The sequence below is a fragment of the Phodopus roborovskii genome, unplaced genomic scaffold (genome assembly GCF_943737965.1).
Source record: "Phodopus roborovskii unplaced genomic scaffold, PHOROB, whole genome shotgun sequence".
NCBI lineage: Eukaryota > Metazoa > Chordata > Mammalia > Rodentia > Cricetidae > Phodopus > Phodopus roborovskii.
The window spans coordinates 56,152,940-56,174,295 of record NW_026126480.1 but is presented as its reverse complement, the minus strand read 5'-3'; the positions used below and the strand labels follow the sequence as shown (position 1 = coordinate 56,174,295).

Here is a 21,356-nt window from a genome sequence, read left to right as displayed (position 1 = left end):
ACAGTGCCACTTCCAGCTAAGGGCTACCCTGACTTGAAAAAAAAAAAAGGAAGGAAGAAAGGAAGGAAGGAAGAAAAGAAAAACATTTGTTTCTTATGAATTAGTGTTTTGCCTGCATATATGTGCACCACTTTGTGCCTTGTGTGTGGGAGGTCAGAAGAGGGCACTGGATTCTGTGGCACTGGAGTTTGAGGCAGTTGTGGGTGCTGGGAATTGAACCTAGGTCCTTTAAAATAGCAGCAAGTTCTCTTAGCTGCTAAGCTATGTCCCCAGCCCTGAGTTGCTTTTCTAGATGGACCAATAGTTGTGAAGAGGTCAGAGTTGTCCAGGACCATCCTAGATAGATGAGAGTGAGAACATGGGACCTTTTCTCCTTTCTCACTGACTTTTGCATCTCCTGGTTTGAATCCAGGAAGCTCTGGCTGGGTGGTAGAACTAAGGACCTGTTAGACAGGTCTGCTGGGCCTGGCTCCCCTCCCCCACCCTGGGCAGGGAGACTGAAACTGCTGCTTGTAGGGCTTTGCCAGATCAGTTTCTCCTCAAGGATTACCTGCTCACTGCAGGCAGGCAGGCAGGCAGGCAGCTCCCCACCCAGGAGTCAGCCACTGTGGGAATCATGCGGGTGGGGGCAGGCTCTGCTTAACTTGCTGTGTGTACTGCTTCATGCGGGTGGGGGCAGGCTCTGCTTAACTTGCTGTGTGTGTACTGCTTGTCTGCCAGGTCCTGAACATGCACAAAGGCTCCCTGCTTACTGAAGGCTGAACTGCAGGCCTGAGGGAAAGAGACTGTGCCACAGTGCCTTGCCCTGGGCCTTGTGTCCACTTTCCTGACTGGGAACTTGTATATGGAGCTGGAACAGATGAAATCTTTGGGGAAAAAAGAATTACCTGTCTTAACACCTTGAGTCTAGAATTGAATGTTTCTTTTTTCTTTCTTTCTTTCTTTTTTTTGAAGTCTAGCCAAAAGTTTTTCAGTGTGTGGGCCTAGTGTCCACAGTATGCTAGACAAGGTTCCTTAGAGAGCCAGGCTCCTTGGCAGGTTCACTTGATGTTAACCAAGATCAGGAAGTGGGCTTCATGACAGACAGCCCCTACTCACTTCCTGCTTTGGTCCGAGGGATGGGCCTAGAAAGCTTGAGCACAGATGAAGAACTCCATTCACTCAGGACAGATTCTTAGAGCCTTTACAAGTGTGGAAACAGGTCCCCAAGGAGGGTGATTTGTTCAAAGTTACATAACTTGTTTGGGCAGATTTGGGTCTAGAATAGATCTCCCTTGGGGCCCTTGGTACTTGTCCCCATAGCCCCCCACCTTAATGGCAGCTCTCCTTAGAAGGCCTACAGACTTCTGGGAAGGGACAGGTAAAAGGGCAGCAGACCCCAGCTCTACACAGCAAAGACGCTGGGTCTCTCTGGGGACCGTTTCCATACTGGTGCCAGAAGTTCCTAGGCAGTAGATTGAGAACAGTAGGCAGCCGCATTCAAGCCTTGACTTAGGTCAAAGAGTTACATGGATCAGAGTTGGGTTAAGGGCTGTTGGATAAAGAGGAATCAGGAAGATCTGACTTCATGACATTCCAGTTTGACTTAGAAAGGCATTTCTGGAGGGCCTGTTAGTGGCCACCATTGTGCCAGGACACCAAGAACACCAAGTAACTGAGTCCTGCTCTTAGTTTTGTATATTAGTAAGCAAAGTAAGCACTAAGAGTTGCAAAGGAGACGAGCCAGTGAGCAGCAGCATTCTGCTGAGGCTGAGTTGAGAATGCCTGGGAGGACACAGTGGAGACTCAGTGAAGCAAGGTAGAACCCTGCAATGCTTCCTGGTGGGAGTGATGTCTGGCTTTAGCTCAACAGAAGGATGGGATCTGAATGGAGGGGAAGTGACCCAGGCTGAGGGAAGCTATAGCAAAAAGCTGGAGGTCTTTCTTTGCAAACCTGAAGACAGGTGGCTGGGGCCCAGCTACTGTCAGGGAAAGGATACCAGCTAGCCCTTCATGCAGTGAAAGAAACAGTTTGGAAACCTGTGAGTCTAGTTGAAAATGAGCTTTACGTGTACATGTGTATAGACATAAACATATAAGTATGAACCAATTATGGGTAGGGAGGGGTAAGCCAGAGACAGAATGTTTTTTATACAGTTATCTTTTTATTTAGTGTATGTGAATGCAATGTTGGTCAGAGGGAAACCTAGAGGAGTTGATTATCTCCTTCCCCCATTTAAGTCCTGGGGATCTATCACAGGTCATTGAACATAGCAGCAAATACCTGTATCTTCTGAGCCATCTCATCAGCCCGAGATAGAATTCTATGAAATGTGTGTTTGAGGTGTGATTTCCTATTCTTGGTGCTGGGCAGAATGCCTGCTTGGTGCTCCCTCTCCTACCACAAGCCATGTTGTCCAGGAAGGAGGGCATATTTGTATGTGTGCAATGTGTGTAGATGGCAGCCTGTCTGAGGCATTTATCCATGGGAGACTTGGCTTTTGCAGCAGAATTATCTGGTGACACTGGGCCAGGGTTAAGCCAGAGACCAGGATTGCTTTCCTTTTCTGTAGGGAGGGACTCACATACCTTGGCTGCCATTAAAAGACCTAGGAGGGTTGGTGAAAAAGAGGAAGTATCTAATGGCTATCTGTCTTGCTCCTACCCCCCACAGACATTCCTATTTGTCACCAAATAGCTTGTCTCTGTGGCAGTCTTGGGTTCTGTGCTGTGGAGGGAGGCACCCTCCTCTCTACAGAAGCCCTTGTATATAGCTTCTGCTCTACTCATTGGCTACAAGCAGGAGTCCACATAACAGCTAACAGTTTCCCCTCTCCTCTTATCATCCAGTCAGTGTCACAAGTGTTCAGACGTGACCTGAGATAACCAAGATGAGTTGTTTTGAGATGACCAAGATGACCATGCTCCACACCTAGGAGCAAAGTTAGACCTAAGGTTAGAATGCAACTCTGCCTTGGAGGCTGCACGAGGCAGCTTTCAACTGTCTCCCTCCAGGGTATGCTGTGTGCCATGCAAGCCTGCCTTTTCCCAGGGAGCATACACCTGCACTGTTCTAGTGTGGATAGAAAAACCATTCAGAGTTCTTGGCAGGAGCCCAGCCACTTCTACCCAGGTTGGTTCCCCTCCCCTTTCCAACTTGTTTGATGTGCTTGTTGCCCAGAGTTCTTAGGCAGCTGATTGGCTCTGTAGTGGCTAGAGGTTGGAGATCCTGCAGTGGGAACACAGCTGCTTCCTTCCCTAGCCTCTGGGGCGGAGCTTGAAATAGAGAATCATAATCCCCTGCTCCTGCTCTTGCTCCTGCTCCTCCTCCCCACTCCCATGCTGCCGGGTAAACTAGAGTGACCAGCTGAGTGCATGACAACCATGAATCTGAAAGAGATTAGTGGACAGTGAGCATATGAGCTCTGTGCCTTCTTGGGCCAGCAGACTGCTTCTTCTGTGAGTGGAGAGTGGAGACCAGGGCTCCTTAGAGGCAGTGGTGACCCTCCCCAGGTATCAGGCAAGTCTGCCTGGCCATTCTCTAACATCCTGAGAAATGAATACTCCCACATGCCCTGATCTTGGGAAGCTAGGAGCTGGGTCATTTGTCCTGGAACCCTTTGCAGGACAGTGCCCCTTAACCAGGCCTCTAAATCCCTAAGCTGGGTGCTTTTTTTGTTTTGTTTTGTTTTTTCAGATAGGGTCTTAACTATGTAGACCAGGCAGGCCTTGAACCCTGCCTCCCAAGTGGTGAGAGTTAAAGGCATACACCACCATACCCAGTTAAGCTAGCTGTTGTTATTCCTAGCTTAGTTACACTCATTTAGGCTTTCTTTTTTTAAAATAGTAACTTAATAAAATTTGTTATTAAGATTTATGTATTTGGTACAAGTGGGGGATGTTTGTATGCCTTGAAGTGTGCATGAAGGTCAGAGGACAGCCTGCTGTGGTAGGTTCTTTCCTTCCACCCATGTAGGTCCTAGGTATCAAACTTAGGTTGTCAGGCCTGTCAGCAATCACCTTTATCCCCTCAGCCACCCTATTCCATTTCTTTAGCCACAGTGGGTAGAGGAGGCACTGTTCCTGCTTCTCAGGACTGTGGGTGGGGTTGGGAAAGTGCTGCTCCCGTCCTGGAAAAGGAATGTTGTAGAGGGGCATGAGCTGCCAGTGGCGGTATCTGTTCTCCCTTTGACTGGCCAGAGGTGGCGACACCTTAGTCTTTTGCTGACCTCTGTGGTCAGCCAGGAAGCACCACTAGCAACAACTTCCTGCTGGCAGCTGTGAGTACCTAAAGCAGAGCCCCAGCTTTCTGAGTGGGAGGAGTGGTTACTTAGGGTCAATGGGACTGGAGCTGGGGAGGAGTGTGGTTACAGAGCCAGAGGTCAGTTTCTGCAGCCAGGCTGCCTGGAGCAAAGGCCGAATGCCCAGCGCCTTCTCTTCCTGAGTCTGGCTAGTGATCATCATTGTCAGGTTGACCTCCAGGCCATGTTGGATGATCCTCACTCTGCTGTTTCAATCCTATGTGTCCTGGAGCTGGATCTCAAGGCAATTTTTTGTTTTGTTTGAGCAGTTCTGACATTGGTTGGGGAAAGATATGCTCACTGGAAAATTTGTTTTGGTGTTTTGCTTCTAGCTGAGAGTTTGGGTCTCTGAAAATGGGGCTCCCTTTAAGTGCACACCTGACATATCTTCTCTTTGGGCTGGCTGTACATACAGCCCAATGTAAAGCCCTTGGCTGAATTTAAGCCCCAGCACCCGAGGAAGAGTTAAAGTTAAAGCAACCCTCCCTCTGGATGCACACATTCTTCTTAGAGAGTTAGAAAGGCTTTGCCTTGGTATTTATTCCGTTTGGGACTGTTTTTGGTTTTGTTGTGTTGTTTTTTGTTTTTGGAGACAGGGTCTCACTATGTAGCTCCTGGCTTACCTGGAACTCACTATGTAGACAAGGCTAGCCTGGAACTTAGATCCACTTGCCTCTGCCTCCTGAGTGCTTTAAGATTACAGGTGTGCACTACATGGCCTGATCAATTTGGGACACTTCAGAAGCTTTATGTCGATCATCTGCTTAGCCTTCCACCTCACCCCAGATAAACCCAAACTAACGTTTCATATAAAGAGCTCAGGGAAAATGAAGCAGCGCCTCAAGGTCACTGAAGTGTATGTGGTATTTGGCATAGGTAGCTGGTTTGGTGTTGGTAAGAGATTTCGTCTTTGTATTTGAGCAAAAGATTTCTTGGCAGGAGGCCTCTATCCTGTGTTCCCAATGCTTGCCCAGTGACCAAGGTTTGCCCCTCTGCTCTCCTCCCCTGACAGGTTGTTTTAATCCTCTTGCTTATAAACAAGTGCAGCAGAACGTGTCGATCCAGCTCACATGACCTTGGTTATCTCTTCATGGGATAACCAGCATGGGCATTAGGTGCCACGGTTATTTGACCTTGTGGAGCTGACTGGGTAAAAAGAGGGAAGATGCAAGAGGAAGCTTGGGTCTGCCAAGGAATGTACATGGGAGCCTGTGATTCCTTAGTGAAGTCCAGGTCCATAGAGCAGGGCTTCAGCTCTGAGATGTTTCTTCCCTGCTTTTATTATCCCAGCATCCCTATTTTTAATATTTCTTTTACTTCCCCTGTTCTCAGATCTTGTCTCTAAGGGTCCACAACTTTTCAGGAAACTGTCCCTGAGATAGATGCCAGCTAGTTTACTGTTAACAACCCTATAATATCTCTGAATCTTATATTCCCAAATAGTTACCCTGTTAGTGAACAGGTGGTGATGGGAGCCTGGTTGCCACAGAGTACCTCTTGGGACCGTCAGTAATTGAAAGTGCAGTTGAGCTGAGCACTCACTGTTACACATACACACATAACAGTTCTCCTCAAGGCTGAGAGGCAGCTTGAGCTGTAGTAAGTATCTGAGTGTACCCACGAAGCAGTGCTTGTGTGCACATGCTACATGATTGTGCACATGTGTCTGAAACATGAGTCGAATCTCTTGCTCTGACTGCTAACTTGCAAAAGCTTCCAGACCCATTTATCTAGAAAGTCCTGGCAAGATGGTAGTACTTAGTGCCTCAGGAGCTATGATGTACTCTGAGTTTTTGTGGGGTGGGATGTTTTTGTTTAAAGTGTTTTTTTTTTTTTTTTTTTTTTTAAATCAGGGGAGCCTAGCGTGGCCTTTTATGGAAAGAATAAAACAGTTCAGCTGCTGGAGCCTTCTCTGGCTCTGCAAGAAACCCAAACCCCTGTCTGAGTTGTGTGAGATGACCAGAACTTGGCCTTTGACTATAGAGCTCTCCTGGGCCTGTTTGAGACAAGCCATCTCCTCCTGAAGGTGCATAGCATCTATAACAGTTACTGGGTAAAGAAATTCAGGCTGTCTTCTGTAACTTACAGAATAGTGAGAAAGCATGGAACTATGAATGATAGCTGGTATGTCTTGACTATTTAATTCAGGCCAAGATTATTCAGAGAGTTTGGGGTGGAATTAGATATTTGATAATTTCTGATTTCCCTGTTTTTAAGACTTATGTTCAGAAGCTTCTTTATTCCTGTCAGGCTCTTGTCTTTGGTCTTTAGTGGGTAGCATGGACTGGGTAGAGGGATAGGATAGATACAATATGTTAGGGGCTGATGTTTATATTCCTCTTTTGTCACTCTTTTCTTCCCTGCCCTCTCAGTAAATTCAGAGGTGGGTAGCTACAGACTTGACTGTCTGCCTCCTTCAATCGGTCTATGTAACAGTCCATCTAACCAGACCCCAAAGTGTCCCCTGTCTCTCCAGCACACCTGTTAATTGCAGTCGTAGTTCTTGACGGCTTCCGTGTGTGTGTGTGTGTGTGTGTGTGTGTGTGTGTGTGTGTGTGTGTGTGTGTGTGCGCGCGCGCGTACGTGCACACTCATACATGGGCGGGCATGTGCACACATGCAGAAGGTCCTACAGATTCCTGTCAGAGGCTGGGAAGCCCAGACCTACTTGCTGTCTGTCACCCTCAAACAGAGCTGAACTGGCTTGTCTCTGCATCATTCACATCTCTTGGAAGCTAGGATAGTTTCCTAGGATCTCTTCTTAGGGCTCTGAAAATATAGATTGTAAATAAGAGTACTCTTAAGAGCCAGGAGTTGTGGTACACACCTTTAATCCCAGCACTTGGAAGGTAGAGGCAGACAGATCTCTCAGAGTTCTGGGACAGCCAGAGCTAACCAGAGAAAACTTGTCTTGAAAAACAAAACAATCAAACAACAACAAAAAAAAAGATACATATAATAAAGGATGGCTGTGATTTGCTTTGCATACCTTGCTTCTATAGACTAAAACTACACATAGCTAGGGCCTCTCCAGAAGCAAAGCAGCCATTACTGTCAGTAATTGAACATTTGCCTACCCCTCTGCCACCTCTGTCCACAGGCCTAGAATAGCAAGCTGAGAGCCTGGGTCCAGCTGGGAAGCTTGGACTTTGCAGTCTTCACCAAACTGCTGACAACCAGCCTATCTAAGATTCCTGCTCCAACTGCATCTGCTTAGTAACAGGATACAGCAATGTCTTCTTCCTTCAGCCCTGATGCTTTGGTTGTGCTATAGGGAAGGCAATGCCAAAGAGTATTGGCCCCATGTGCATCAGGACACTGTCATATAGGCTCACTTCTCTCACTCTAGCTAGAAATTTCCTTCCACGTTCCTCTTGCAATAGCTCTTCTCTCCTGTAAGGCAGTAGGTGTTCAAAGAGCTAATTTTCATCTGGGTTCCTGTCTCCTCAGACCCTTTCCCATGTTCCACTGCAGGCTCCAGCCATGCCAAGAGTTTTTGAGGCATTCTTGTTCAAGCCCTCTGTGTCTCAGTGTCACCAAGGTTTGGGAGATTAGAGTGCTCCATGTGTATGGTGCCCAGAGAGCAGAGATATATTCCCAAGCTGGACCAATGCAATAGGGAGGTTCGTGGGCTAGCCTGAGAGCATTGCTACCATTAGTAAGTTTTCTCAGAAGGGATTTTTTTTTTAAAGCAATGCTGGACAGGGACCTAGCATCAGGCTTATGGTGGAGCCTGCAGAACACCAGTGAGCTCCCCCTGAGCCCCACCCCAGCTCCTTAGAAGGGAACTTGTAGCAAGTAGGGGATTTCTGGAGGAACACATTGCATCTGATTGTGCTTACCTGAGCATTCTCCTTAGTCAGAGTCCCAGCAGCTGATATACACATAAAGTTGTTCCAGATCCCAAACAACAAAGATGAAAAGAAACTGCCCCTTTCTTCACAGGTGTGCCCAGGATCTCCAGTGCACCAAATTTACTCTGTGGTCTGACAGACCCCCTTCTATGGCCTCAGCCCCTTCCATTCTAGTTGCAGAAGAAAATGGACATGCAGCACCTCTGCCCATCAGGGCAAGGGAGCCTGATTTCTGGAAAGAGTAGCCAGTTGAATGTTTAACAGTCACTTCAAAAGAGTAGCCACACAGTGGAGTCTGGTCTGATGGGGGCAGTTGTGAGGCCCAGATTAGCAGTGACAGCCTTGGGTGGTTGCTGAAACCTTTCTCCTTTTCAGGTTGACCTCTGGCCACAGTGACTTCTGAGGTGGTGAACAGCCCTGGTATTTTTCCTGTTTCTTCCTCCTTCAGCTCCCTCTTTGAACTTGCAGGGGTAGGAGGTAGTCGTTTTTATTCTTGCAGGAAAAGGTGAAGTGCAAAGAGACAGGATTCTTGTTAAGTATTTTCCAGCAGCTGCTGGAACTGGATAAGACATGGAAGCCTGCTTCTTAGCCTGGGGCTGGCTGTACTCCTAGGCATGAAACCACCATAGGATGCCTTGTCAGGCAGGGCAGGAGTCAAGGGTTAATTCTGCATCAAGGAAAAAAAAAAAAAACAACTGTTGCATAAATGCTGAGGTGGTTTTTTGGTTTTATTTTTTATTTTTTTTTAATCTCAAGCTTCTTTGTTGCTTTGCTTTGGCAAAGCCCCAGGGAGAAGTCGGGAGATTCTGGGAGGAGTTGGTTGTGCTGGGTGAGTGAGTCACTGAGCTCCCCGCTGTTGCTGTGTTTAGTTCCTGCGTGCCTCACTGTAGCAGGAGGCATTTTGGGGAGGGGCAGGGTGGAAATGCTGCTTTGTGTAGTGGGACAGTACCTTTTGTGAGCACCCTAAGGTTGACAGGACCTCGTAACCGACAAGAGCAGAGCACTGATTCAAGCAGGAAATACTACAGCAGCACTCTCAGTGTAGCATATACTAATGTCCCCTGGAATCCTTATACAAGTAGTTGTCACTTCTCTGTTCAGTAGCTTTTGAAATGGTTCAAATTGAATTGCATTCTCTCTGCAACACATGCTGTTTTCCTAGCAAAACAGGAGGGATCCAAGGTAGAGAAGCAAAGAGAAGAGCTGTCTTAAGTGGGAGGCCTTGGTTGTCATGAGAGTCGAGGATTTCCCCTTTCAGGAAGCAGGGAGCCAAGGAGCAGATGGGATACTCTGCCTTGCTGATATGGCTTTCTGTGTGATCTCCAGTTTCCATTAGTGATTGACTACTTTCCATCTATTGGTGGGCAAGAGCCCACTTGGTTGTTATAAGTTGAAAGCATGGGACATCTGAAGACACCCCAACTCTGCCCCTTTTTGAGTCAAGGTTGATCTTGAACTTGCTCTGTTGCCAGGGATTACCTTGAATTCAGAATCTGTCTGCTTCCACTTTATGAGGATTGTAGGTGCCTACCATTATACCCAATTTTTACACTGCTGGTATTGAACCTAGAGGCTGTGTATGGTAGGCAAGCACTTATTGTTTCTTCTGTATAGCAGACATCAGGCTAGCTAGCCCATAAACTTCCCTGACAATTTTCCTGTCTCTGCCTCACATCTCTCTGTAGGAATTGGAAATATAGATGTACACCACCATGCTTGGCTTCTACATGGGTTCTGGAGGATGGAGCCAGATAGTCAGGGCTTAGATAATAAGTGTCTGACCCTCTGAGCCAGTCAGTACACCACCCTCATTTTATGTTCTTAGGACTAGGTCTTGCTGGACCCAGGCTAGCCCAGAATTCACTGTCGTCCAAGTTCTACCTCAGCCTCTGGATGCTAGGATTACACTCAGCTCCCCAATATATTTTCTTTCTTTCTTTTTCTTTGAGACTGGTCTCATCGAGTCCTGGCTGGTCTTAAACTTCCTTTGTAGTGGAGATGACCTTGAATTTATGATGCTTCTGCCTCCAAAGTGCTAGGATTACAGGTGTATGACACTATGCCTGGTTTTATATTGTGCTTTGGGTGGAACCCAGGGCTTTATGTATTCTGGGCAAGTATTCCAGCCACAGAGCTACATTCCCTGCCTCCTCCCAACACATTTTCTTTCTTTGCTTTTTCTTTCTCCCCTCCTCCTCCTTTTTGAAACAGGGTTTTATTGTGTAGCCCTGGTTGGTTGCCCTCAAATCCCAAAGATCTACCAGTTGTTAAGCTGCCTAACTAACAGTTAGGACTAAAGACACCTCTCCCACAGCTGGCTAGCTTTTTTTCTTTTCTTTTTTTAAGAGTTATATATTATTTATCTATATCAGTGTCCTGCGTTCTGTATGTGTCACATACGTGTGAAGGTGCCCAAGAAGGTCAGAAGAGGGCATGGAATGCCCAAAACTGAAGTGTAAATGTGGTTGCTGAGAGCCATGCCTAGGTCCTCTACAAGCAAGTGCCCCTAACTACCAAACTATTTCTCCAGCCCCCAACTCATTTTCTTCCTCATTCTGCACAATTACTTAGAGCTTTATTGAATACTGTGCTACACATGCTGGGCCATGAATAAGACAAACCAAAGTCCCTCTTTTTGACAGGCAACTTCAAGGGCAGTAAATGTTTGAAAGGGAGGAAATGGCTCTTCTGGTTAGAAGTTTTGGTTTAACTTCTCCCTCTTCCCTTATCTTATTCTCTATGGGTGGGGGTAGGGGCAACTTGTAAGGATCAAAAAAATTATACCTTCAGGGGGCTGGAGAAATGGTTCAGCAGTAAGAGCACTGGTTGATATTCCAGGGAATCCTACATACAGCAGCTCACAAACTATCTGTAACTCCAGTTCCAGGGATCTGGCATCCTCACACAGACATTCATGCAGGCACAACCCCAGTGTACATAAAAAGTAAATAAATCTTTATGCTACAAGTACTTTAATATTAGGTATGAGCCCGATTAGACACTAAGAGGATGTGAAGGTGAGCAAGACACTATCTGACTTTACAGAGTTTGAAGGAGTTAGGACGTTGGGGACACAAGAAGAAATGAATAATGCAAGTCATTGCTTCAAAGTCCAGAGAAAGGAATGGCTCCTAGTTATGAAGATATCCAAATTTGAGCTGAACAGAAGAGCAGAGTTCCATTCCTGGCTTGCTTCAAAGATGGCACTGTGTATTAGATAAAGCACTTGTCTGTAGTGTGTTTGTGTCTGTGTAGTTCTGTCCCATTTTCTGTGTGATAGCCAAAGTAGTAGAATCAGAACCCACTGTAGGTCTAACACAGTGGCAGCTTCCAAGTACACAACAGTAGGACTGAGAATGGAACCCCAGAGTCCAGAGAATATACCAGAAACAAACTACTTAGAGAAGAGGAGGTGAGTCTAAGAGGTCCAGTACTATACTGGTAGTGCCCATCTTCTTCCACAGTTCCCTGCAAAGTGAATCAAGCTTTGATGTTGCTGGCTGCCTTCTGCCTCACCGCCACCCCCATCCTCCAAAGCCTGGGCTGCTGGCAGCCTGGCTCTCCTGTGATATGGAGGAACTCACTTGTCTCCATGGTTACAGTAACCCACTGGTACTGGAGGAGCCAAATGAAGTGCAAGGCTGGCAATGTGAGCTTCCCCCAGTCCTTGGCACCATGTGGTACTGGTATGTTGGCTTTCTTTGACTGTTTCTGGAAGGAAGGAGTTAAGGTACTAGAGAGGAAGGGGAAAGCCCTGGCAGGACCACCGCCATCTTCCTTTGAGCTATAAAGTGGGTAGCCTCATGAGTACCCTTTTTTTAAAATGCCTATTGGAAAGTACCTTCATGTAAGGAAAGAGTGTTCTGCCTGATAGTGTCACTGTCACAGGGACTTGGCTTTTTCTTGTTCTAGAAGGAATTCCAGTCCAGTTCTTAGAGGTTATAGGTCTCCTCAGGGCCTATGAGTGGGAAACAGAAGTAAAAAGATAACCAAAAATATTTAATAAGACATTACTGAACACCAGGTAGTGTGGTAAGCATGGATGTTCTCTGAGCCTGTGAAGTGCTTCCTTGGGTTCCAATTTAGAGGAGTCACATAGTCCTGCTCTCGCATAGTCAGTAAGTAGCAGAGATGTGACTTGCACCTAAGCCCTGCCTGGTCTCATGCTTCCCCTTTTATACAGTAGGCAGAGACCAGGTATGTTCTCCATAGTGCACTTTGATTCAAGAACACAGAGGCCCAAGCTCACTTTGCAAGTGGCCCTGGTTTGACAATGGCTTGCTGAGCATCACTAGCCTAAGAGAGACAAATCAACAAAGAGCAGATTCAAGGATAAGGCGAGACCAGAAACTTGTAGGTGCTCTGCATACACATAGACCCTTAGTGCTCTGAGAGCATCTCTATAGCTCTGAAGATTATTGGTTATCACCTCCAGATGTGAAAGGTGTGAGCGGCTCTCAGCTCACTCACTGCTGCCTGTTCTTCCCAGGCAGGCTCTGACTGTTGGTGTGGAATGAGGGTTGTAGCACAGAAACTGTTGGATAGTAAGCCACACTGGTAGCTTCAGTTGCATGATCTGCTGGTATTCGTAATCTAGGAGGCATCTACCCTGGTTGGAGAAAGTACACAGGTCTTTGAAGCTTTGTTGCAACAGAATGTTAGGGGAATGAAGGTGTTTCTCAAGTTGAGCTATCTCAGGGGGCCTGGTAAGTGCCAAAGTGCCAAGCACAGTTTTTATGTTCTCTCCTACCCAGAATGCTCCTGGTATATGGACTATTGACAGTTGAGAGTGACAGTTGCTTGGGATCAGAGGATGTCAGGAAGGCTCCTGAATGCCACAAGGGAGGGCTGAAAGGCTGGAGGGCTTGTTACAGCCCCATACCTTCATCTACCTCTTATCCAATGTCTCCCTAACTGCCCTGGTATAAGGCCAGTGCTTGGTACTTCACTTCCACACTGATTGAGGACATAATTCTGTCACATTGCAAAACCTGGGGACTGAAACAACGAAGCTGTTTGGTATCATTCTAGCTTATGAGTCTGCCAGTGAATGGAAAGGCAAGTAGTCCTAGACAAGGACAAGCTAAGTCGAGGATTCATGGTAACTGTTTCCTGAAACCAGAGTCTCCTGAAGAGGGTGAGAGGAGGGGGGATACCACATGACAAAACCCCCCAAGCACTCAGTGACTTCAATGACGCCTGTCCTTTCCATTGTCCCTGTGCCCCCTCCCCACTGCTACCTGTGAAGGAGGGGCTCAGGCTTCCCTTTTTTTGGGGAAGGAAATGAGAGCAAATCTCCCATTAAGAAAGGTTGAGGTAAGACTAGGAAAAGGGACTAACTTGCACAGTAGATGCTGTCATGCTAAGAGGGATAGTTGCCCTTGGATTCTGCCCAAGCTCTGCAGTGAGAGGTTGGGGAACCCGGGGAGGCCCAATGTATGGCAGGCATTTCTGCTCTCCTGAGTAGCGTGGTCTCCCAGTGGTGCTGGGAGGATACAGAAGGAAGCCTTGGTTGTTCCCAGAAAGGTTGATGAATAACCAGCATGAGGTCTTTACAGAACTGTTGGGGCAGGGTGGGGGTGGGGGCACGCTCAATGGTCTACCCTAGCCGAGAGTGCTAGAGAGAGACATAGGCTCTCTGTCAGCGGCAGGGTGAGAGGCTGCCCCACACTCACCACAGGTCCAGCCTTTGTTATTTGTCGCTTGAGGTGAATGGGGATCCCTAAAGACAGATCCGCAGAAGGAAAGGGACCTTTAGATTGTTCCCAGCCTTTGGGCAGAAGTTAGGGGAAAGACTTTCATTCTCCTTCATATGAAGGGCTCTTTGAGTATATGTACCCTCAAGGGGTTTGTTTCACATGTTCACTAGACCCCAGGAAGTGCAGCGTGCACTTCTAAGTTGTAACTCTGGGTTTTAGGAAGTAACAAGTCTGATTGTCACTGCAAGCTTACTGGTGTCTGCTTGCACCCACCCAGCCTTGGTACTGGGAAGGTTTGTAGATCTCCAGTAGGCTAGTGCTCTTGAGTTAGCACATGTGACTCACATAGTGCGCCATATTAGAGGCCTTGCTGATCTGCCCCTACCCAGGTCTCACCTGCTGCAACAGGTGAGATAAGGGCTTGCTTTGTAGGACAGCCCAGTCTGAAGTCTGCTCTTCAGTCTCTCCAGCTGTTACCAGCACAGCACCTTGGGGAGGGTGGGGCAGCCCACTTCCGGGACGGAGGGCGGGGGAAGGGAGAAGGAAGTTGTTTTAAACCCGCCTCTCTCTTCCCTCTTCCTGCCCCTCTCCTCTCCTCCCACCTAACTTCTGATGTACCATCCTGGACTGGACACTTTGTGACCACCCAAGCTGGCCAAGCTGTAGACCCTGTCCCCAAAGCTCTTTGCCAAATCCCACCCACCCACCCCTCTCTCTGTCTCTCTCTCCGTCTCTCTCTCTCCTCACTCTCCGCCAGTGGTGGTTTCGGTTGCGACACAGTCTAGGTTCCCAGGCAGGAACACTTGGCCTGGCTGCTTCGTTTCTCACTGAGGAGGTGGTGGAAGGTGTCGTCTGTCCTGTGCCGGCTGAGTAAGGGTGGCTGGCTGAGCCGCAGCCCCCGCCCTGGGCCTGGCTCTTCCCGGCCTCTGTACTTTGCCCTCGCTGCCTGACAGGTTCTGCTGAATGGAAGTTGCTGGTATCCCTTGTCCCTTTCTCCGGCTGGGTATGTTTTCCCCATTTTGCCCCTGGGATTATCATCTCTCTTTTTCTCCTTTCTACTTCAAACAAAATCTTGCAGAGTTGCTCAGTGGAGTTGGGCACTGGCACCAGATAGTCAGAATCTCAGGAAGGACATCCAGATGTCAAAGAGGGATTGGTTAGGGAGGAGGAAAGGAAAATGGGCAAATACCAAGAGGTCTTTTACCTGAGCAGCCAGAGGCCAAGGAAACAGGCTGTGGAAGAAGGGTTATCACAGCAGGAGCCCAGCTGGAACCTGGGGTGAGTTCCAAGGATATCTTTCTTAATTCTACCTCACTTGAGCTTTTAGTCTGCATTTGGCCAGAAAGTTCCTACCTGGCACTGCTCCAGTCTGGTCCCTTCCCAGTCTACAGGAGCCACAGTATACATGAGGGCCACCCCTGTGGTGCTGAGCCCCAGAGCACGGCTTTTCAAGAGAATAGTTGGTGGCAGCCTCCAATAATAGAGCAGGAGCCTTGCCCGAGCCAGTACGCAGCCTCTGGGGTGGAGGCTGGCTGTCGTTGGGTAAGCCTGGCAGCATGCCAAGCAGTTTCTGAGCTCCCACTCTGGAAGGTCTCTACTGGTCCAGTGGATAGAAGACTGCCATCTGTCCATCACTAATCCCAGGGCTCTTTTGACTCTACTTCTGGATCCTGGCTGATTAGAAACCCTGAGGCCACTTGAGAGCCTCTGGGCTTCTTTCACTGAGAACGGCTAGGGGCCTGCCTAGGGTAAGGTATGGGTCAGAGCTCTACTGTTGGACATGCTGTGACCCAGGGAGGCTGGGTGTCGGGAGGAGAGAAGGGTTTAGCCAGATCTCGCTTTGTGATCCAGAAGGACAGCTAGGTCTCATCCATCACCTATTCGGACCAGGAAGAATGGGCCTGGTCTGACCCACAGGAGGGTTCAGACCATACTGTCCACCCTGCTATCTTACCTCAGAGCAGCAGCAGGAGAAGGCAGGAGTTACCTCCCCTGGGCCAGTGACTTGAGTAGCATTGTCTGTGGAAAGTTTTGCTTTTTTTCTTTCTTTCATTTTTTTTTTTCCATTTGTTGTTGTTGGCTGTTGTTTGTTTTGTTTGAGACAAGGTTTCTCTGTGTAGTCTTGCTATCTTCTCTATGGACCAGTCTGGGATTAAAGGCATGCATTGCCATCACTGGGCTGAAAGTTTTACTTTCTAACCTCTTTCTGAGCTCTCCCCAATGGGTTCTCCTCAACCTGTCCGTTTCTATGCTGTAGAAAATACCTTGTGGCTGTGCGGTTGTGGCGCACACCTTTAATCCCAGCACTTGGGAGGCAGAGGCAGGTAGATCTCTGTGAGTTCAAGACCAGCCTGGTCTGCCGAGCTAGTTCCAGGACAGGCTCCAAAGCTACCCTGTCTCAAAAAAAAAAAAAAAAAAATATATATATATATATATATATATATATATATATATATATATATACACACACACACACACACACACACACACACACACACATATCTTGTGGCATAAAGACATAGTGGGGTCAAAGAACTATTTAAGTCCTAAGAGTTGGATGGTTCAGATCAAAAGAGGAGTTTGGTGAGTAAAACAGGGAACCTAGGAGCAGACACCAGAGCTGGCTTACTTCTGTGGGTCCTATACAAGGAACCCTTTCTCACTGTACTGGGGACCAGCCATTCACAGCTATCCCACCTCGGTGCCCAGCACCTCTTCTTTTCTCCTAAGCTATCTCCTGTGATAGCCAACAAACACCTCAGATTGGGTTTCACTAGATCTGGAGGTTAGCACTATGTTTTGCTTAGACCCCTGTCACTCCCATACATCTGTGAGATCATGATTGGCTTAGCAGTCTCAGCTTAGGTGTAAAACATTAATTACAGGAGGACTTGACAGTAGCATTTGGAGACATAATAGTTGCTCAAAAACAGAAAAACTATGGTCTCATTACATAGCCTAAGCTGACCTTGAACTTGCCATGTAGCCTAGGCTGTCTGATGGTTGTTCTTTATTTAACTTTGACTGAAACAGTTAACATATGTTCTTTCATCTGCCCATGAAAAGTAGGAAATGTTTTATTGCCACTTTGCAGATAAGGAAACTAAAATTAGTAGGTGAGGAGCTAGGACTTGAACCTTATTCTGTACTCCAAACAGTCCCTCAGTATGAATGCTAGCACAGGTCATGTTGGGGTGCTTTTCTTCTCGCTTTTCAGAAGATGTTAATAGCAAGGTTAACCTGAACTGGCAGTTAGGATCTGAACTCCAGCAGTTTGTGTCTAGTATCTACACTGCTAATCCTAACCCATAAGGAAGCAGGCATACATCAGGCTTATGTGTTGCTGCTTGAAGTCTAGCTAGCACACAGCTGAACCCAGGGGAAATGCTGCCTGTCTCACATAGACCAGATCCAGACCAGAAACACCGAGAGGCCAGCAGAGTAGAGGCAGCAGGCTGTCTGGAGCTTCCTAGCTTGGGCTTTAAAACTGCAAAGGGCCCAGCTCCCCACATCTGTTTAGAATGAGAATTAACAGGTCTTTGGACTTCTACCCTATCAAGGGAGTTAGAGAAATGGCTCAGTGGTTAAGAACACATGCTGCTATTACAGTGGACCCAGGTTCAATTCCCAGTACCCACATAGTGGTTTTCAACTACCTGTAACTCTAGTTCCAAAAGATCCAGTGCCCTCTTCTGATATCAGTAGGCTTATCCCCACATATGGTACAAATACATATACTCAGAAGCATGTACATACACATAATTGTCTTTTAGGTTGTCAAGGAAAGGGTCTGGGGGTAGATGGGTAGAACAGTTGCCTAGCATGTGTGAGATCTAGGCTCAATCCCTAGTACCACAAAAAAGAAAATTGCCAAGTAATTTTCCCACTTATTAGTGAAGTAGACGAAGATTTCCCAGTTGTTGGTGCCCTGAGTGTTGGGAGAACCCTGAGGGCAGGTTGTCAGGGAGGATGGGGCTAAGGAGAGGAGACTAGAAGCTGGGCCTTTGAGACCTGTGGAGAGACTCAGGATATCAATCAAGAGACTGGCCCAGCAGACATAGCTGGGAATAGAACTGCCTTCTTCCCCAGTGTGAGCAACAGAGTTCCTTTGAGAAGACATGAAGCAGAAAAATCTACTTGTCCAGCCTCTGTTGTGGAGAGCTACTAAGTAGCAAAAGTGGAACAGGAGAAATGGTGAAGAATTGTAACAGGGATGACACCCCTCCAGGGTCAAGGGGCCTTCACAGTTGTCCATGTGCAAGTACTTCTGGGGTCTGAGTTAGCAGCTGAGAAAAAACAAGCACACAGCTGCTACACAAAGACCCTGAATTGACATGTTAAAAAAGAGGACATTCTGTAAGGCCCATGCTTCTTGCCAAGGGACTCCGAGACAGCTCCCTAGGTTGAAGTAAGTCATGCTTTTCCTCTAGCTATTGAAGTCTTCCCTTAGAATCAGGAGGGGCTCTGAGAGGAGACCGTCTCTAGTCACCCTGCTGCCCCTCCTTGAAGACTCCAAGGCAGCTCTGCTTGGATCTGGCTCATGCTGCGGTACCAGCTTCCCAGTGTGCTAAGATGTCCTAGGAGAGGTGAATCAGGGCCCAAGGAGGGGTGAAGCCAAACTCCCTTTGACAGTTAGGTTGGAGTATAAGTCACACACCATACCATCTACCCATTCGAAGTATAGATGAATGGCTTTTATTAAATTCTGTTTTGTGGTGTTTGATTTCAAATCATTTTCATTGCCCCCAAAAGAAATTACACACCCTTGTCACCCTCAAACGTCCCATCACTCCCTAGATTACCACGAATCTGCATCTGCCTCTGTAAAGTTGTGTGTTCTAGACAGTCATAAAGATGAAGTCAGATAAGATGGTTCTTCATGGCCAACTTCTCTGACTCTTCAGGATTCTTTGATAGAGCAACATGTATCAGTGTTTCCTTTCTTATTATGGTCAACTCATTGCGTTGTTAGGCCACATTTGACAGAGTTGTTTCCCCTTTAGCATTAAGGATTATGCTTCTGTGACCATTAATGCATAGGGATTTCTGTGGACATGTGTCCTCTTTCCTCTTGGGCATATACTTAGGAATTACTGGGACTCCTGGTCTTCCAGAAAATGTATAGATCTTCATACCTGTTTTCATTAGAACTTTGCACTTTGTGTTCATCCCATACACCTGTATAGTGTGACTGCTGCTGCTTCCTATCTTGTTTGAACCATTGAGTACGGCAGAGCAGAGCAGAGCAGGGCAGACTGCTGCACTACACAGACCCAGTCATTCAATTTATCCGTTGAACAGTGATTTACTGAGCATTGACCACAGTTCAGTCTGTCAGGTGTTGCAATATGATGTGTCACTTAATAAATGATATTATAGGCTAGTCTTCGTGGGCTTCCAATCTCACTGGGCACAGCAATAAACAAATGTAAAGAATGAATAGTAAGTAGAGATTGATGCTAAGAACTGGGTGATGAGGAAGACTGAAATGGTCAGATCATGTGCTCCTGCAGCTGAGAGGCAGCATTCTCACAGTGTGAACAGGGCCGAGGTCTCCCAACTGTGATGGGGACAGGGGCTCCACTAGATTAGTAATGGGAGTTAATGGGGATTGGTGGTGCTGATGGGGCACAGCTCTGGTCCTGAACTCTGATGTGTACTGGATCTTAGCCCTGAACCTCATGTTGTGCACCTTTGCAATGAAGACTAGTTGTAATGCTTTCCTCTGCCCTCTTCCTCCTGTTTTGTAATTCTTTGCATGCCTATCAGTCATGTGGAGTCTGCCCCTGCACACCAGCCGCTTGGGAGTTTGTTCAGAGCTGAGGGTAGCAGTAGACAGAATTAGAGGGGTATCCTGTAAAGGCATGTCTGTTTCCACCCTGCAGCCCACCTTGGGACACCTTGATTCCAAGCCCAGCAGTAAGTCCAACATGCTGCGGGGCCGCAACTCAGCCACCTCTGCTGATGAGCAGCCCCATATTGGCAACTACCGGCTCCTTAAGACCATTGGCAAGGGTAACTTTGCCAAGGTGAAGCTGGCCCGGCACATCCTGACGGGGAAAGAGGTGAGCACCGGGGAAAGAGGTGAGCACCGGGGAAAGAGGTGAGCACCGGGACTGGGGTCATGGCAGCAGCTCCCTCCCATCCTGTTTACACTCCCAACAGGCAGTACTGAGACTTCCCACAGCCAGCCTTTGTTTATCTGCAGAAGTGAGATCTGATAGGTATGCTATCAGCCAAGCATGAGAAGGAGTAGGAAATCAATGGAGAAAGTAGTATCACATCCTGGTTAGCCTGGTCAAGGAAGTGATCTTAAGCTTTTGTCTCATGTTCAGGTAGCTGTGAAGATCATTGACAAGACTCAGCTGAACTCCTCCAGCCTTCAGAAAGTAAGTGCCCAGTGCCTCCCATCCCTTTCTAAGTCTCCCTTTGATGAGTAATCTACTGACCCCAGAAGACCACTCACTTCTTCAAAACTTTCTCCTTTTGAGCCAGGCACATGTCCTTAGTCCCAGCACTCAGGAAGCAGAGGCAGGTGTATCTCTAAATTCAAGGACAGCCAGGGCTACCCACAGAAACTCTGTCTCAGAATGAACAAACAAACAAACAAACTTCTGCCCCTCCCCTACTGGCTCTGGTTGGGTTTCCTGTAGCAACTCCACCCAGTAGGCCTCCTGTCCACAGGCTCAGGCTCTTCTGAAGTCTGCTCCTTGATCATGTTATCTCCTGGCCTGTGCCCAGCTCTCTGTAAAAACACGTCTATAGCATTGCTAGAAGTTACACCAAGACGGCAGTGGAGGGCTCCTAGAAGTCAGGAATGAGGAAGCAGAAGCTGCCCCTGGATTCTTTGTCAGCTCCAATTCAGAGAAGAAATATGGAAGACTCAAGTTCTAAGTCTGTGACAAGGTGCACAGATTAAAGGCACCCCTAGTTAACCTGATCCCTAGAATCTCTTACTGGATACTCATTTTGGGAGTATCAGCTTGTGCTAGATGAAGTTGAACTCTTCTTCCCTTGTTAACTGGGGTCTTCCTTAGGTTTTAGCAGAACCCCCAAGTAGGGACATAAGCCCTGTACCAAAGAAACTAAAGTGTGGTTTGTGTGTGAGAAAATAATGTGTGACTTTGTGGGAGTAGCTTGCAAGTGACTGACAGAGTTGGAAGCACACTGTCCCCCTCTTTTTCCTGAGCTAAGGTATTTAGAAGAAGGGGACTCCAGACTAGCAAAATAAATCAGGCCCGACCCAAGTTAGTCTAATTTCCCTGGCCTTCCCACTGTAGCTGACCCCTGCTCACTTTTTCCAAGATCTGGTACTTCATATGTTATGGCCAAGGGAGCTTTTTGGGATCTTTGGTTTGGTTTGGTTTATGAACACATTACAGTGGCTGATTTAGGACATGACCTTGTAATAAAGCCACAATGATGGGAGACAGAGAATGAGGAGCCACGGATTGCTACAGAGGGATTTGCTCCCAGAATTAGAGTAGCTAGAGTGACTTCCCTGGCACGCTAACAGTTAGAAT

General features: G+C 47.4%; 1 protein-coding gene across 12 annotated transcripts in view; it reads left to right on the top strand.

Annotated features, from left to right (window-relative positions):
- The window catches only part of Mark2 (microtubule affinity regulating kinase 2), a 64,879-nt gene that overhangs the window by 31,050 nt on the left and 12,473 nt on the right, over window positions 1-21,356 (top strand). For 7 of the 12 annotated variants that reach the window (XM_051193831.1, XM_051193826.1, XM_051193824.1 and 4 more), the window contains exons 2-4: window positions 15,043-15,111; window positions 19,719-19,898; window positions 20,169-20,222. In XM_051193831.1, the coding sequence (XP_051049788.1) occupies window positions 15,043-15,111; window positions 19,719-19,898; window positions 20,169-20,222 (303 nt within the window). The other 5 variants (XM_051193836.1, XM_051193827.1, XM_051193829.1 and 2 more) reach the window with 4 other exon arrangements.